The sequence below is a fragment of the Hetaerina americana genome, unplaced genomic scaffold (assembly GCF_022747635.1).
Source record: "Hetaerina americana unplaced genomic scaffold, ioHetAmer1.1.p SCAF_38, whole genome shotgun sequence".
In the NCBI taxonomy this organism is placed as follows: Eukaryota; Metazoa; Arthropoda; class Insecta; order Odonata; family Calopterygidae; genus Hetaerina; species Hetaerina americana.
This window is the reverse complement of record NW_027286963.1, coordinates 4424379-4443824: the sequence shown is the minus strand read 5'-3', so window position 1 is coordinate 4443824 and position 19446 is coordinate 4424379. Positions and strand designations below refer to the sequence as shown.

The 19446-nt window shown below is 36.0% G+C and overlaps 1 protein-coding gene across 1 annotated transcript; it reads left to right on the top strand.

The window, feature by feature from the left end:
- Positions 1–737: 737 nt before the first annotated feature.
- LOC139691582 (uncharacterized) lies at positions 738–16377 on the top strand. Its single transcript, XM_071589473.1, has 13 exons — positions 738–839; positions 3320–3477; positions 4154–4361; positions 5637–5819; positions 8335–8488; positions 8631–8787; positions 8875–9045; positions 10818–10929; positions 12326–12372; positions 12801–12908; positions 13311–13436; positions 13604–13769; positions 16171–16377. The coding sequence occupies exons 2-13, from the start codon at positions 3340–3342 to the stop codon at positions 16296–16298; spliced, it is 1698 nt and encodes a 565-aa protein (XP_071445574.1). The 5' UTR covers positions 738–839; positions 3320–3339; the 3' UTR covers positions 16299–16377.
- Positions 16378–19446: the final 3069 nt, after the last annotated feature.

Below are 19446 nucleotides of genomic sequence, written 5' to 3'. Positions count from 1 at the left end.
AAAGAAATTTTAACCTCTCTAGGCATCGAAATAGCCGACTATTCACCATTCTTCTCCATGAGTTTGCAGTTATGTACACGATCGGCCCAGGACTAGCTGATCTCAACCCTGCTATGGCATATCGAAATGCCCACAACGTGAATGATTCATTATAAAAATGTGCTGAGTACCCTTTTAGAATATCGAACTGCCCTCTCGGCACGCATCTTGGCTACCGCGGAGACACGATGACAATTCACACCACTGCTGATGCTAAAAGAAAACTAATCAAATGCTTCGTTAATATTCGTGGAGCACATACTTACATAAATAGTACCCTGCAAGCTACCGCAAGGGTGTGCGGCAGAGGAGGAATAACGCACCAGACTACTTCTGACACAAAATACTTTTCTCCGCTACCGCGGTCGGGTCAAGTTATTCTGATTGTTTGTTTTAAAAAAATAACACCATAAATATACCTGTTCTACGCGTTGATGAACGAGTAACGATTTCATGTTAACCCAGGTCGAATCATAGTAACGGCAGTTGCTTTTTGAGCTTTTCCAAAATCTCCTCTAATTACATATAGGCATTAAGCATGATAATCAAATGTCCAGAAGGTCCTTTTCGAAATCGGAATAATGCCGTGATGAGCCCCGGCTAAGGAATATCTTGAATGGTTCGTATTTCAGGTTGAAATTTTACGTTGGCAACACTTCCTCCCCTTTCTAATTCCGCACTTTTGCCACAATCGTGACACTCGCAAAGGAAACCTCAAACAGGGCTAAAACTAAGGTCGGGCTAAAATTGAGACATTAGTTGTATTATACGGGAGTTGACACTCACCCTGAAGAAGAAAGGTGAGTGGCGCAGAACCTATAATTTTATTGATTATGCCACAAACTCTGACATTAGTTTTATCTGACTAAAAGTGGACACGTACTCAATCATCCACGTAGTCCGCATGACCTCTTTCAAGGTTTGGCGCGCCTTAGGCCGTAGCCTTGGAAAACCACGCGCATTAAAACGAGTTGGAAATGTATTAAAAATTCGTTATGCTCGTTTTCTTTTCATCATGGCATCCGTGCATTTCTTGATCCACCACGGAAGAGACGATCGTAGGAATTTGCCGAATGCTAGGGAATGTTGTCATTGGCCGCGCTAGTGACAGACTCGGTCAGAGATTAAACGATTGCACGACTCAGCGAAAGTTAAAATTACTTTTTAAAAGTTGCCAATTGAATTCCATAAAAACAATTTTCTGGATGAGCCAAAGGTGGGCTTAAGGTTCCGCGTCTTGTTAAAATCATGGGGAAGTTATAACTCCTGCACAAGGTCGTGTGTATGCACAGTTCAATTACATGAGCGAAACTAGCTGAGTGTATCACCATATATGAAGACAAATTTTCCATTAAAACTATTTAAAAATACCTTCTCCCCATTATTTCATAAAATCAAATTAAAATCATCAGTAAGATTTTCTAAATCCCACCCTCTCGGATACATTATGGATGTCATTCCTCCCCAGGGCATTCAGGGAATTGGAATCAAATAAGTCTGGAGTGGTAGATAATATGAATACAGATTCATCCAAGGGCTGAGGCAAACGATGGAGGAAGGTTTTTCAATAGACTAGTTCGTAGCAATTATGAGGTTGGAATTTGAATATGGATGAAGGGCAGAATATGGATAGAAGACTTTCTCATTTCTAATTCCAAACCAAAAAAGGGGAAAAGTAGCCATGGGTGAAGACTTTAGAATAATAAGTTTGATTTTGCATGCAGCAAGAGGTACTTAACATCATCAATATAAGGAAGAAGAGCAGGGCAAATGATTACTTAGGGAATTATCAGTTTCAGTGGAGGAAGGAAAAAGGCACAAGTAATGCTACAGCAGTAATTAAATCACTAATAAATGAGAACATAGAATATAAGGAGGATTTATTTGTTTTGGCCAAAATTTCAGGGAGGCATTTGACAGAGTGTATTGGGTAGATTAATTTATGTATTATCAAAAATAGAAGTAGACTGGATAGGATGGCAACTTATGCACATCCTGCACATATCAATGCAAAAATTTCAGCGTAAAAATCATTCACCTAGACTGGGATTCAAACCCGGATCCCTCAATGTCCGGTCGAGTGCTTTAGCCAGTTAAGCTATCAAGGCATCCTCCTGCAGTTTCTTTGGAATCCTGTACATATCTCAGACTGCTCAGGTACAAGTGGTGGATGGAGAGCTGGATTAGGCAGAGTTAGGAAGAGGGAGGAGACAGATTTTAATTATTACCAATGCATTTCAACCTATTAGAGGAATTGATTAGCATAGCATGGAAAGAACTGGACAGAGGGATGACAGCTGGAAGGGAATTTGTAATATCAGTTAGGTTTATGGATGATCAAACTTTAGTCATCCATTCATCCAAGTAGTTGCAAGAATTTCTGAGTGCATTGGAAAGTGAGTGGATAGGTTTGGAATGAAAATCAATACAAAGATAATAGAGGCTCTGTGATTTTAGAGAAAGAGGAAAGCTAAGCCAACTGTTAAAATAGGAGTTCATGAACTAGAGCAGATAGATAATTTAACCTATCTTGGATGTGTTTGACACTAAAATGGTCAATGTTGCAGGGACATAAGAATTCAAATTGAGTTGTGCAAAGAACCTTTCACAGGGAGGAGAGACTTTGAGGCAGGGACTTTGATTAAGGATGTTAGGAAAAGGCTTGTTAAAACTTTTAAATGGAGTGTGGTTTTGTATGGCACAGAAACATGATCACTGAAGTAAGACTGGAGGTATAAGGAGGAGGTTTTAGAGGTAGGGGTTTGGAGAATGGAAAAAATAAATGGACAGAAAAGAAAACATATGAGGATGTGCTAGGTAAAGGGGGAGAGAAGATGGGATTATTGGGAGAAATCCAAATAATATAGGTGGTTGCAGAGCATTTTGTTTGGGAATGGGGTGTTTAAGATTGTGACATAGATGGGAGAACATTAGGCAGTCGAGGCAAGTGAGGAAAAGTATTGCCATTTAGGATGGAATAAACGGAGGTGGATAGTATGAAGAAGGGTATGGTGACTTGTTAGGGATGGCTTAGAGGCATCAACATGTTTAGAATGTTTCTCTCCAAAAGTTACCTTAAATTTATATTATTTAATTTGATAAACCACCATTTAAGGAGTGGTTTCAGGTGAATTCAAGTTGAAACCATTACAATTCTAGGTCTAAACTTACAAGAAAATTGCTCACCCCGCACAGACCATAAGGGCTCGTGGATAATTTCAAAGAAGCCACCTATCCCTCTATTGAATGATTTATGAGTAATAATATCTCTTCCTATTAGTAAACTTCAACTAGAAGAGGATGTCATCCAGTGATCCCAACATTGTGAAATCATTATATCCAAGTGGAAGCAAAAGTGTTCCTGATGTCAGCGTAACAGATTTTCTATTCCAAAGTTTGGATATTAACTATGAGCTCTTAAAAGACCAAATTTGGGTGGTGAGTAATTTCCTCAAATATATCCCATGTTCTTTTCAAACACCTAATCCTGGTGATTAGCCTGCTGGATTAACAACATGAGTTATAATACAATGAGAATTAATGAGAGCACAACAAATATTATGCTTCTCAATATCCACCATGACAAGTAATATGTTATTTCCTTCCCAGGGGCATATAAAAATATTTAAAAATGGCTTTGCTAATCACATTGATAAGTTTACATACTGGGACTTTTTAATAAAGTCATGTATTTGTCTGTTTTTCCAAAATGTTTTTGATTCAGAATATGGTTTCTTTTTTGACACACCCAGTTTTTAGAAGTGGTTTCTAATTTGCATTATCATTGATGAGGAAAAATTAATAATGGCCACTACACCATTGTTAAAAAGATATGGACCTAGCTGTATAACATATGCATGAACTAATATATCAGGTGATAACATTCCTCCCAAAACTTAACTACTAATATTTCCACAAAAAAGTGTGGCGTATATTCATTAATATGTACAGGATTTTTCAAGCTTTAGTAATGTAACTTTGATTAATACCAGTGCAGCATCAACGTTGTGATGCATTTATTTCAATGATGGTTATTATAATTCTTAGTCTTATAGTTATTAGTTACTGATTAGAACAATTAAATGTTTTCCTGTTCAAAATTTTTTAATTATAGAAAGACGTTTCCTCTGGATCCTCATACAAGTACAGCGACATAAAGCCACTTACCAGGAAGATTGCAAGTGGTCTGACACGATTAGGATTTAAGAAAGGCGATGTTTTCTGCTTTGCAACTCATGACGTCACCTTAATCTATTTGGTTCACCTTAGTGTGTGGATTTGTGGTGGTGTGGTGAGAGGACTCCACCCACAAGATGAAAAAGGTCAGTTCCAACAGAAACAATGCTTAACAGCAAAATATTATTACCTTATAGCACATGATAATAAGCAAAAATGTAAATAGGATCTTAGAACGTGGTAACAGAAGAGCCTGATCAGGATGAAAATATTTTGATTGAGTAACATACATGTACAAATGCCATGTTAGGTACTGACTTGCATATTTTACCTGTTATTTGTACTAAAAATAACTTGATGATCCTCAGTCATATAGCATGGCTGGTCTTGTTTGATTAAATGAAGAAATAGGCTTTGATAAGTGCCAAATCATTCATGCATTAAAGGCATTTATCCTCCAATTTACCTGCTACATACACATGGAGAAAAATTCAATCCTACACAATAATCCAGTTTCTTCTCAATTGAGTTACTTAATTTCCATTACCTCCTACACTCGGTAGTATCCTAAAATCATACTCATGGCGAGCATGGGGTGTAGTATTTGTCTTTCTGAAATATGTCAAGTATATTTACTCTCCTTATGATGGGGGCATGTGGTATATAACGCTAATTATGAATCAGGGTGACCGATAAATCTCAATTTGTTTTCCCTAACTTTTCTAAATCAAATTTCGCACTTTCCCAGGGAAATGTCTGACACAAATGGAGCCAAATTTGAACAGAAGTTTTATGAAGCTTCATGAATAAATTTCAGTGTTCTTGAAAAAATAAATCCATCTCAATTGCTAGGAACATTGTTATTCAGTTCAAAGTAAAATGTTTTCACGAAAGGGTTCTTTTTTGGCAACATAATTACAGATGGTAAAAGTACAGAAATTTGTGCAGAGATTCAATTTTTGTATCAATTCATAAAAGAATAAAGTCGTTTAACATTTAGAGCTCTTGGGTCTCCACAAGGAGAGGCTAAAATCTCTTCTCCCAGGGCTGGTAATGGCAGTGATCATATACATGTATTTCAATCATTTGAAGTTAAATTTCGACAGGTCTTAGACCATACAAGTGTACAAAATGAATGATTACCTTATGACTTTGTGTATCCGGTGATGATATTTTAAATATTGAAAACACTTCACAGTCAAGTTGAAGCTAAATAAACCCTGTGCCTTGTTGGTGCAGCCATCCATGTCTTGTATTCATAAAGAGTGCCCACCAGGTATTTTTAGATCAACCACACCCTTCTATTCACCCACAATCCTGAGCAAAAAAATGGGTGAACTTAGAAGTTGAAAGCACCTCGTAAATGAACTTACATCAAGCTCTACTAATACATTCCTATCTTTCAAACCTTTCATTTACAGAAGTTTACGAAAGACAACTCAGAGAGGTTTCTTGCCGTTTCACGCTCTGTGATCACAACACCAAGACTCGTTTAAAATGGGCAATCAAGCAGTTGGAGTGGGATGTCCAAGAACTATCGATTGGAGGCAAAGTGGAAGGAGCTACAGCTATAGAACACATGGTGGTAGATGACAATTGTTCATGTACGTATGTAGCTATATTATTAGTGGTTCATTGTGAAACCGAGTAGCACTCAAGTGTCACCTTCTTTGCTGCCTCATGTACTCATAGTATTTAAAATCGGGACTGTTTCTGAATAAGAATATAACTGTGGTTTGAGCCACAGTGTGTAACTTTTCAACTCTGTTGGCTATATGAGAGTATCCATATAGAAAACAATCAAAATAAAAACTAGGTTCCGTGCACAGAATACACCCATATCTTACATAGAAACTATCCACATTATATATGCCAGAGTGGCGATGCATCAACATTCAGTATTTGTGGAGAACCTTGAATATTACTAACTTTCCAAGTTTGTATAGCTCTTAGCTTTGTTGTTCAGATGTTTCTGCAACAACCAACATTCATCAATTTTCCAAAAAAAAAAGATAATATGAAATGTATATAAATACTTTGAGAGCCCCTTTGACCACAAACTCTTTTCAAATACCCTTGTGAATTTTTCTAGCAACATTTGCACTTACTCTGGCATGCTCAAGTTTCACTTCCTTAATAATATATAGGGAGGAATAGACTCTTCTTTTATAGTATTCTACCATTTAGGGTAGGTTTTGGATGGAATAAGATTAAATAAGGGTTAATTTCTTTGTCATTTCTTACAAAATACAATCCGACATCCAACACTTCAGTAAACCCTTTTCCAAATGCCGCATATTTCCTTCCTCCCTTCATTCCATCCAATATCTCTATCCTATTCCTTGCCCTCCCTTGCTTGCCTAACACTCTCCCTCTATTAGTCTTCAACAACCCATTGCTAATCAAAATTCTCTGCACTCACCTTTCTTGCTTCGTGTTGATTCCTCCCAACAATCCCTCTCTTTCCCCAGCATGCCTAGCTCTTCTCTATTTGCACCAATTGTGTCCTTTTCACATTTTTTTCCACTTCCATATTTCCGAAGCCTCCAACACATGCTCATCCTCTTACTTCAAGGATCACATTTCTGTGCTATACAAACCACACACTATATGAAAGTTTTCACCATATTTTTCTTAACATCCTTGCTCAATGTCCCATAATTAATCTTCTCCTCCTAGGGATAGCTTCTTTTCCCAATGAAATTCTTCTTCCTCTCCTCTTCTCCCTACTACTTGGAACATTTTAGTCCAAAACACTTCTGTCACAGGTTAACTGTTCCAACTGTTTTGGTTTTTTACATTCCATTGTAATGTACAACTTAGAACTCTCAGAATACACAAAAATGTTTTTCATTCAATGCCTAATGCACTGATTTTCAAGTGTACTCCTTAATAATTCTGGCTGACTGGCTAATTAAGCCTTGATCATCTAGAAACCTAATTTCATGGATTCCCCCCAGGTTATCATTCCTAGCTGCAGTTCTTCCCATGCCACTTTCATCATTTGCTTAATATGTGATGAAAACATGGGTGATAAGAGATTCCTTCCTTACTGCTCTTTCTTATTCAGCCCACCCTGACTCTCCATTCCCCGCTCGAACCTGAGCAGTCGGAGATATGTACACGTTGCGGTTAAGTCTCCTATCCCTCCAATCTACTCCTATTTTCTGCAATGCATACAATCATTAATTTTACCCAATATACTCCATCAAATGTCTTATCAAAATCTATGAAACAGACAAGTAGTTCCTGATTGTTTTCTCTGTTCCTCTCTAATGGTTTTTGTGAATTTATAACAAATGTAAAACAGAATCACAATAATCAAAGTGATCTACGAGGGTCATCCGGAAAGTAGTACCCGTTCGTGAAATAAAGACACAAAAGTAAATATTAACAAACATAAAAAATTTTATTTGAAAGAGGATACTTTAAACTACTTCTCAACATAATCTCCAAGCAAATTAAGGCATTTGTCATAACGTGTGACAAGTTTCTGTATTCCTGCTGCATAGTCCTTCGCCGCCAGCTCATTGAGATACGCGAGGGACCCATCTTGCACAAATTTTTGCATAATGCAGATGGTGTTTAACAATTTCATGAACAATTGTTCGAGAAACATTGGGAAAATGCTCACAGATGTCATCAATTGTGACGCGCCGATCGTTCCTCACGAATTCGTCAACTGAGCTCACCAGTTGGTCTGTAATGACAGACGGTCTCCCCGAACGCTCATCGTCGTGTGTGTTCCCCCTCCCCATGTTGAAGTTGCGACACCACCGCCGAACAGACGACTCGTCCATTACATTGTCTCCATACACCTCCTTTAATTGGCGATGAATATCACATGGGCGAACGTTTCTTGCATTGAGGAATTTAATCACTGCCTTCACTTCACAACTGGCGGCGTTCTCAATTTTTTTAAACATTGTAAACAATCACAGAAACAACACAGGCAATGCTAGCGTCACGCAACTTGGCTCAGAGAAGGCAGACAAGCCACTGAAGCTATCTGACCTCGTCCAGCGGCTACTCGCGTCGTCAGCACTTCATGCGGCACGAACGGGTACTACTTTCCGGATGACCCTCGTAGGACAAAATTTCCAAATTTTTCACTCACAGGTTATCCGCATGATGTGCAAATAAATCCAAAAGAGGATGTATATATTATGGTCAGTACCAGTGGATCTACAGGATTCCCCAAGTGTGTACTACACACTCATTACAACATGGTTGCATGCTATTCAAGTTTTGGTGCACCAATAAAAATTGAAGAGTAAGTCAAATGAGAAGAATAATTGATAAAGAAATGATAATGCCTAAATTTTATTATTAACACATTATGCATAATAAAAATTTCTCTTTCTCTAAGTTAGTTAATATATTTTGTTCATTACTAATAATAATTTACAATGAAGGCCCAGAGAGGTAGGGATGTCCGCATTCACTATGACTGGGAATTATTTAATATCAACATATGGAGGTATTGCTGCTTCAATTCTCTACGGATTCACTTACCTCAGCAGCAGTAACTTTGAACTACAGACATTACTTGGGATACTTGAAAAGCATAAGGTGAATTCAAGTGTTTAGAGAAAACAAGGTTTAGAAGTATGATCCAAGGGCAGTGATAATTTTTTAATATGATTCACTTTTTTACAGCCTGATACTCTGTTTCTATATCCATATGCAGCTAATGTTATGATACAGTCTGATGAATTAGGTGAATATGACTTGTCTTCCCTGAAATATGTGATGTCTGGAGGTTCAGTGTTTACTCCAACAACTGCAAATTTATTTGAGACCAAACTACCAAATGCAAAGTTAATGATGGTGAGTTAAATGATATCAATTTTTCTAATATGCTTTTAGGATACCTTTTCCCATTGCATAATCAGAGACCACAAAACAGTGAAATGTTGACATTACGGACTCATTCATACATTAGCATAGAATTTATGCAATTCATTTAAGGTTTGAATAGCCCTCCATATCAATGTCTTAAATTTATTTTTCTGGAACTTAGAATTTACTTCATAATTGGAAAAACTATGGAGATAAGCTGACATCTATTTGTTTCCCGGTTCTGTTCATTACAGTACATTTTGATTTTTACATGACTTTGGGAAAATGAAATTAGTTTTCTCCAAGATATTGCATATTAAGGTGTTCATTGGGCTACTCATCCTAATACAGTAATCTGAACTACAAAAATCATTAAAATTTTGTTTTTTCATCAGGAGTGGTACATATTTTTTAATTCCTAATAATGATACCACAACATTTTACTGACCTTATTATATATTATTTCGTTTTAATATTGATAAATATTAATTTTAGTGGTGAAAGAAAATAAATACATTGAAAATAAGTAGAATATGGAAAATTTGTAAAACATGTATGCAGACATGGGAAAAGTTTGTGCTAAATAGGAACTCTTTCTACAACTGAAAAATTAGACTAACCTTTGTACAGTAAGATCTAATTTTTTCTCTGAGATATATTTTGTTCATTAAATATGAAAATTAGAACTATCAGTATTCTATTTTTACTAATATACCATCAGTATACTAAAACAGTGCAACATAAATTTCCTAACCTCTCCTAACAAAACTCAACCTTGCATTCAACATCACATTAATCCCCTCTTACATTTCCCCTACTTCCTTCCTTTTTCTACCCGTTCCTATTTTACCTAACATTCTCCTCTCTATCACAGTCTTCAACATCACACTGCCAATCAATATACTCTGCATCCATTTTTCCTGTCTCCTTATGATTTCTCTCAGCAATCCCTTCTCTTCCCACACCATACCTAACACTTCCTTGCTTGTTTTGCTTTTGGTACATTTTACCTTTCCCATCATTCTCCATACCCACATCTCAAAAGCCTCCAATCTACAACGCCTGTCATCTTGGTTCAACAACCAGGTAACAAGAAAATATACTTTTCAAGTACTTTCCCACCAACCTCAACATTAGACTAAATAAAATGTTTATTTTTTTCACTGGTACCTTCAAAAATGTAAATTCAAGGTTTCAGAAAGGTAAAAGAAAACATTGCATTCATCATTTTGAACTACCTAAAAATTAAATCACAATTTTGAAAACCACAGATCACTTATCATAATAACGAACTCACATGGTGATCTAAACCATGCGCATATACCTCAATATATAAAATATATAAATTAAATTCTTACTTGTATATAAGACCGTGACAAACCATGGGAATATTCTTAGAACTGAAATAATTAAACCTTATGAATGCTTTAATTAAAAAATCTATTAAAAATTATGTATTTTAGTTAAAAATACTTCAGTGCATGATTGAGCCCTCACAGAGAAAGTAAAACACGATTTATGATCCTTTCCAACTGTCATATAATGTGTGGTGTTAAAGATGTTTTTCAAAAATTCATATTCACTTCATCACACTGAATTGCATGAGGGAACATACATTTACCATCCCATTTCTTATTCCACATCATGCTTCCGCCACTACATTAATTTAAACATTTAATCCTGGTCATTAAATCATTCATTGAATGATTCATTAAATCAGTCATTAAATATTAACAATACTCTTTCTTGTTTACTTGCAGATATATGCCATGTCAGAACTCCTTTTTTGCACTTTCTCATCCATTGACAAAGAGGCCAAACCTACTACAGAGAAAAGTGTAGCTGGATTAGCAGTTGGTATGAGTGATGGATGTAAGTGCAGTCGTTGAATTATATTGATGTCATTCTAAAAAATAAGTTAATGTCAGTTTCAATCGCCAAATTAAACATTTTTGAACCATAAAATAATTCACCGCTGAGTCACCTGAAGGGCATTCTGCAAAGAAGCAAACAAATCAGAAGAGAATTATGAGAATGAGTGAAATGCCTACTACATAGGCCTGAATATTATATGGTTCTTGCAAGGGGATGGTAATTACAGCCATTCTTATTCACAAGCCCCAAGAAAATCAACAACCCAAGATTGTGATTTGCACAACATCAGTGTGATATGCAACTACTTGATCCAATTTGAATCCAGCCATTATAATAATCACAAACATTATTTATATAGACCAGACATGGCACAATGTCTTGAGTATTATTCTGTAACTCGTATAACCAGTTATGAGCCAGTGATATCACTTCTTTCGTCCTGAAATAAGATTCTTCATTGCAAATAGCATGAAAGGGAATCACAACCTTGGAGGCCTATTCTCTATGGCAATGGTCAAAATCATACTTTTTACAGAAACTGCACACTTCTAACCATGTGAACTTTATAAATTTGAAAAGCCCTAAAGAGAGATGATATTTTTGCACCCCTGAAATTATTGGTTCAGATTTAGTAATCATGCTTTTATTTCAGTGTAATAGTTCCTCAGGGGCCAACCAAGGTATTCTATTCACAATGGTGGTAGGTTTTGGATGATACCTAATGATTATTTGTCTCAAAGCATCAAGGGAATTTCCTATTTCTTAATGATTTATGCTGGCTTTCGTGCCTTCTAAAAAGCCCACTCTACTCCATTTACATCTAGCATTCTTTCTATATCACAACCTTATCAACATACATACTACTCATTTCACTATTTTGTGAGCCCACTTCCCTAGTCTTTTTCTGAGTTTTCACCTGTATCTATCTTTCTTTCCCCACGTTTGGTAAAAATGCACTGTTTGTCTTCCTCTCTGCCCAACTGATTTTCTCTACTCCCCTCCACACACCTACATCTCCTAAGTCTTCAATCTATGACCATCTTCTTGCCTCAAAGACCATCTCTCACATCCTTAATGCACTGTGCTCTATATCAAAAATACTAAACTGAAAGTCTGTTATGCCAAACCAAAATTATTTTGCCGTTCCATCTACCAACTGCACCAATTTTCATGTCGATCAACAAATTTTGTTAACCTTGTAAATTCAGATATTGAAGTCATCATTTAATTTTTTCTGATGCTTCTTTTAATGTTGTTATTCACAGAATCATAACAAATAATGAATGCATGCATTTCACTTCCAAAATTTCTTCCCAGGATGAATTTCCAAGTTTCAAGGATTAACATAGCTTATATTTCAACTGAAAAATAACTCAGTTTTATTCATTTTCAGGTGAGCACATTTCATGTGGGCAGCTGTTGCCTGCATATCAAGCCAAGGTATGTGTATATGTGCCTTAGAATGGTTATTGATTAATTAATAGAAAAAAGTGGCAATAGTATTTATGATATTCGTAAGTAGCTGTTTAAATTAACAAAATGCAGTGCAAAATGGATCACCAAGGTATGCACAAATCATAACAAGGTAATTATAAAAGCTAAGAATCCAAAAGTATCATTCGACAAAAGCACAGCCATGCCTCATTCAATACCTAGGATATGTACCAAAGAGTATTTTCCCTGGGCGAATTGGCATAAAATGAGAGAATCATAACATACAGGAGCAAGTAATCTGTTTTATTTAATGCAGAAACTCTTTCATGAAAGTTATTAAGAGTAGAGGTATCCTTATACTACATCACCAGTTGTGCATATTTTTTTTCAGAGAAATGAATGCCTGTAAATCCAAGAGCTCTTTTCCTTTTCAGATAGTGGATCCACTTCTAAAATGTTCCGTAGGAAGAAACACAAAAGGGCAGTTGTGGGTCAAAGGGCCATATATGATGAAAGGCTATCTTGATGTCAAATCAGAAAAGGTATAGAAAATGATATACGTAATAGTCATACATATGCATTCTGTGAACAAAGTAGCACATCCAAATATGTTGAGGTCAAAATTTCTATTAAACAATTGAAAAGATAAGAGAGGAGAGGCTAAAATTCAATTCACCATGCAATTAAAATACCTCCCAACAAGGCCTCATGATTCCTGATATGACAAAATCAGTTCTGATAAATAAGTATGACGATACAAATCAAATAAAATTATTCAACTTATCTTTAAGTAACTCTTCTACACTCTTGTTTTCTTACTTTTGGCATAAAACCATTTCCTCAGCAACATGCATGAACTGAACTTGAAATGGAATTTGATGCATGACTAAGTATATCATTTGATTTCAATATGAATTAAATATTTCATGTCCCACTAAATGCAGGGTTATATCTCAAAAATTGACGAAGATGGCTGGTTCAATACTGGTGACATGGGATACATAGACAAGGGTGGAAACTTATATGTCGTGGATCGAAGTGCCTTCACATTCATCTATAACAATCACTTAGTAAGTTGAAAAAATTAGAAAAATAGGATTGATTCTGATACCAAACTGATAATTCATGACGATGAAAAACAAAATTGAACATGTGAGCAATAGAGCTATAGATGATTTCCTTTGCTTTTATTTCGATAAACCTTTGAAATGTTCTCTGATTTTTTCAACTAAATTAGGTTTCCCCATCAGACATAGAGGCAATAATAATGAGGCATCAAGCCGTTTCAATAGCTGGTGTGATTGGTGTGCCGGATTTCATCACGACAGCTTCTGCACGAGCCTATGTTGTGCTGAAACCAAATTACAAAGTAACCGAAGAGGACATAAAGAAATACGTTGCAGGTAAAAATATTCCCAGGTGTTCATTCCTCACAATTTCAATAGTCATGCAAGGACAAGGAGTTGCCTTCCCTTCTTCAAGCATAATTATTGGTGCATGTTGCATTGAATTCAAAAGATCTATGTCCACTTGGAAATTAGTTACAGGCAGACCCCCCAGTAGTGGACCCCTTGATTTAGGGTGTTTTGTCATTACTACCCTACTGGAGTCATGGGCTTATGGGCTCCCTTCTCATTATTATAATTATAATCAAATGATTAACTCAATGCCTCAATTGCTAGCATATAAGATTTGGCATTGTCCTCAAAAAAGTTCAATAAAAGCTCCCCCGAGTCCATGACTGTCTGATGCAATTAAAAATAGGTTAATTAAATTTGAGTAAATTTCATTATTACTACCAGAAACTATATAAAATTCCACATATTTGACTACCGCTCAATAAGAAATATTTGTCTGTTACATAGAATGAAAACCAATATAACTAAGAACTTTTTGGCCAAGGTGATTTGCAGAGAATTTTGATGGCTATAGTAAGAGGGTAGTTTGAAAAGTTCTTAGAATAGAATAGAAATAAACAACTTATCTCAGTGAAACTTTTTCATTTTTCAATGTAGTCTCCCTGTACACTAATTAACTTGTTCCAGCGATGTTCCAATATCTTGATCCCATTTTATTCCCAAAATTAGATTCCTTCAGACCCCCAAAATACCCATATACTTAAGCTGTTAGTTCTTTGTTTATAGAGAATCTCTGTCCACCGAGGAAAATTTGAAACTTGGGGAAGAGATGGAAATCTGACAGATCCAAATCAGATGAATAAGGTGGGGGTGACTGCAATTGGTATCTTAGTTCACGTATTTTTGTCATGGAAATGACACTTGTGTGTGGGGGTTATTGCCTTGATGAAAGATGATTTTCTTCCTTGCCAAACCTGGCTATTTTCTGTGTATCTTTTGCTGCAGTTGGTTCAACAGGTTAGCATAATATTGTCCACAAATTGTTTGACCAGTGGGAAGATACCCTATTAGCAGAATCCCTTTCTCATCCCAGATAACTGAAGCCATCACCTTTCCAGCCGACTGTATCGCCTTTGCTTTCTTTTGCAGTGCTGAATCAATGTGTTTCAACTGCTTTCACTGCTGTTTTGTCTCTTGGGCATAGTAATGGACCCAAGTTTTATCTGTGGTCACAAACTGGTGCAGGAAATCTTGTTGATTGCCCTTAAAATGGGTCAAACATTGTTTGGAAATTTCCATTCTGATGCATTTGTGATCTGTGCCAAGAGTCACACCACCTATCTAGAATATAATTCTCTCATATCCGATTCCAATTTTAAAATTTTATGTGCTTGTTCAGATGACTTCCCTACAGCGTCAGCTATTTCTTACACTTTCAAGCAGCAATTCTCCATAACCATTTAATACACTTATGACGTAACATAATTTCTGGGGTAGTGGAACATTTTGGCCGACCACTACTCAAATCAACATCTAAGCCATCTGGATCAAACTTTGGAACACAGTTGCCCACTTGGCAACAGTTAAGTATGAAGGAGCAGAGTTCCCCAGGGTTCTGAAAGTCGGCATGAATTTCCTTTGCTTTCATACTTTTATTTACGAAGTATTAAATCACTACTTGAAAGTCAACTTTTTCTATCTTCATGAATCACTACACAGGAACAACAACAGAGAAGAAACAGCACTACGGATCTCTCCCCAGGCACTGATACGTTACATATTTGCTCATAAAGGGTTACCTATCACTATCCAGGAAACTCGACGCATTATCACTAGCATCTGGTGGTGATTCTGAGAACCTTTCAAACCACTCTCATATATTTTCTAAAATATTGTATAAAACAGAAGACAAAATTCAAAAACAGGGTGAATATGCAATTAATATCAAAACTTTTATTCTCTATTTCATATGAACTAATGCCAATTTAAAAAGCTGACATTTTCAATGGATTATTCACACTAACATTGTGCCATTCATTCATTGGAAATTTGGCTCTCTCTCTCAAAAAGAAGTATTTGTCTGTTACATAGAGTAGAAAGCAATAAATCTTTCAGTCTTAGTGATTTGCAGAGTATTCTGATGGCTATATTATATTTTATTAAACACTAAATATAACAGAAGTCATGAGACAAAACTTCAAAACAGGGTGAATATGCATTTAACATCAAAACGTTTATCCTCCCTTTGATATGGACTAATGCCATTTTAAGAAGCTGACATTTTCAATGGATTATTCAAGCATAAGAAAGAGTGAAATTCTCCATTTTAAATTTGCATTGAATATAAAAAGACAATGCCAAAATTGAGAAACTGTAAAACAACTTGAAATAATGAAAAGTATTATCTTTCTGAAAGAGTGAAAGGTTTTTTTCAATTTTCTTGCAGAGAGAGCATGCCACCACATGCATTTACATGGAGGAGTCGTAATCCTTGATGAATTGCCAGAGTGTCGTGGAGGAAAAATAAACAGACCTGCCCTATTCCAGATGGCACAGGCAGAAAGAAAATTGTAGAGGCTGATAATCAACAGTTTCATACATGATGACTTAAAAAAACCTACTTATGTCTGTGCTATTATGTGTCAATGTTCAAATAAAACTGGTTTAATGAAATAAAATATTATCCTTCCACTTTATTAGACTTTTACACAAATGGAAACATTTTGATTACATTCAGGCAACAACAATATAGTGGAATCCAATAATTAACTTTTAAAGGTATATGATTAATAGCATTGGCCATAACTTGCTGGAAACTATGAAGAATGGGTATAAATCCCTTTTTATTGATTTACACTGATTTCTTTTCATGCCTGGAAATGGCAATGGTTTGTCAATACCAGGATGTGCAAATTAACTATGTTAAAGGAAATGGAAATAGAGCCTATTTTATCCAAATGTTCTAAGATTATACTTGCCAGCGGGATTACACTTAATTCCAGATTAACCAAGTGAAGTTTCATGAAATGTGTTACATGATTAGGGTTATCTTATTTGAAACATAAGTTATCCCACTTCCAATAACTCGGGGAAACTGGGAGCACAGTTAATGACCTGTTTTTCTTTTGGTTATCTAACGATGATTCAAATAAGAAAAACTGCATTCAAGCAATTTTGGGAACACTTTTTTCACATAGCCATTTTAAATAGGATTATGGACAGGAGAAAGTTTTGTACATTGCAGCTAACCATACCATATGATGACGGTTCAATAAAGGGTAATCATTAATTTTTATTCACTAAATTCACATTGCAAAAATTTTAGTTCATGCTATTAAATCCACTTAATGTGGTAAGAGTGTCATTGTCTTAGCTCTCAATATTGCAATAGTGTCATCCGCTGCAAGATGAAACAAGTTCAGTTTGTCTACAACAATGGAGGTAACAAGCAATAAACTGCTTTGAAAGTTCTTGCCAGAAAATCTTTTGTCAGAAATAATTAGTAATGCTCCATCAGGCTTATGAAGTCTTTTTCTCCCTAGAATCGCAATAATATGTTTAAAATAATAAACGTGGTACCACAGTCAATTAGAGTAGCAGAGTAGTCTAGTAAACTGCATCTGCCATTGTTTGAGAGAACAATCTATTATTATTAAGAGCACTGTCAGGTATATTCAAAATTTCATCTGGTGCCACACACGTATGTAACTCGAGAATTGCATATGCATTTGAGTCAAGTGTTCTGAGATGACTCACACCCAAACAACAGCGTTTCACTTACAACTTTACAGCTGGTGTCACAGAAAGATAAGGATTTTCTTTTGAAAGTTATTTATGCAGATTAAACTTGAACCAATAATTTTGAGAGGATTGGGATTGTGTGGTGGCTAACATATTGGCTTCCCACCCAGAGGGCCCCAGTTTGAATCCCAGCAGGGGCAGATATTTTTTCAGTGGTATCCCAGTCCCTAATTGAGGAGCTTTGTGGAGAGCACTTTTGAGTGAGTACGTCATTTGTCGGATGAGACGTTAAGCTGCAGACCTCTTGGTACCTTTTGTTAAGAGTAGGCTAATGCTGATGCAGGGGGTCTCCCCACCATTCATCCTTTCCTGCCCATCCGTAATGGTGCATGTGACCTCAGCTGTCGTTCGCCTCCCCTAAAAACTACTTCTACCAAATCCTTTAGATCCTGAGATCAAACAACAAAACTATGGTGATATTTTACAAATAGGATATCAATGTATAAAACCGTAAATTGAGCACACTATAGTGGTAAACTGAAAATTTTTCATTGGCCATATCAATTGTAAAGCCAATATTTCAAAGCAACAGGTCATAGGCTGTACCAGAATTATGCACAGCCACACATTACAGATGTTTTCACTGAATATGAAGGTGAAGTGTGTACCGCATCCTCCCTAAAGTCCAAAAATAACCCCATTTGACAATTCCCTACTTCCCAACTTGTAGAAACACCTTTGTGGAAACAGTTTACCTTATCAAAAGCAGGCAAAGGTAAACAGAACATGTTTCAACATCCAATGACTGCTGCAGATTCAAAGATGCAGTCAAGTCAATAAAACATGTACCACATTTATGTTACACATTAAGCTAACAACATAATATAACATTTTTTTCACTACAAAAGATGAGAATGAAACCTATGATCATTCTTTATCGAAAAGCTCTTTATAATGAAAAACATGAAGTCTCACTGTACCTTTTCCATTGATTTCCCTTCCTTACCATGACATATCTATGAGAATTGAATCACTGGCTGACATCCATTAATGTCTTTGCATTTAAGTTAAAGGTATTGACCATTTTTATTTTTTTATTTTCCCACAAAGTATCATATTCTTCATACTACTGTAAGATAAACAATGAACAGCTTGGGATACCATCTATTGCAACATACATAAGTTTTCTTTGCTAGTGAAAATGAGCATGTGAATTTCTCATGAATTAACTTCACAATCACCAAATATCCTCAACATACCCATTCAATAGTATCATCCACTTAGCTCTACATATCATGCAGAAAATAAATCATTTAAGGATCAACTGGTGATCACACTAAGATTACAGAGAAGGGTTTTACTCTCCATACTAAAGAGCTCAGGTCCTAATCACTCTATGACAATTATGGGCATAATAAAAATGGTACCATTGAAATTAGAAACATCTTCTCTTATACACATCCTCCATATAGCTAAAAATACGTTCTGGAGATATTTATAAGTTACCAGACCTTTGTTGCCGGGCAATGATGATGGGGCAGGCACGCCGAGTTAGTATACCCATTCAAGAGATTTCATGAACAATGGCATGAAACCAGTCCATCACTACCTTCCTCCTTGGGGAAAATTTTCGAACTAATGAAATTCTCTCTTGCATACTTATAACTGACCTGGACTAGGACTGCATGAAACTTTAATTATTATTATTTGTAATCTACCATTTAAAATTATTTATTATTGGGAGTCCATCATTTAAGGAAGCTATTGTATAGACCAGACTGATCATCAGCACACCTCAGCTTCGTCCAAAAAGACACAATTCAACTCCACACTTAACTGTTCTTCAATTCCGAATACTTTCTATCATCCTTCATTCAAACCAATGTGACCATTCTTCAAACTTCAATCTGTTCTGGGCTAATGCTCTATTCCTGATAAAGCTGGCAGACAGAGATCTTTTTGTGCACCAAATCAAAACTTG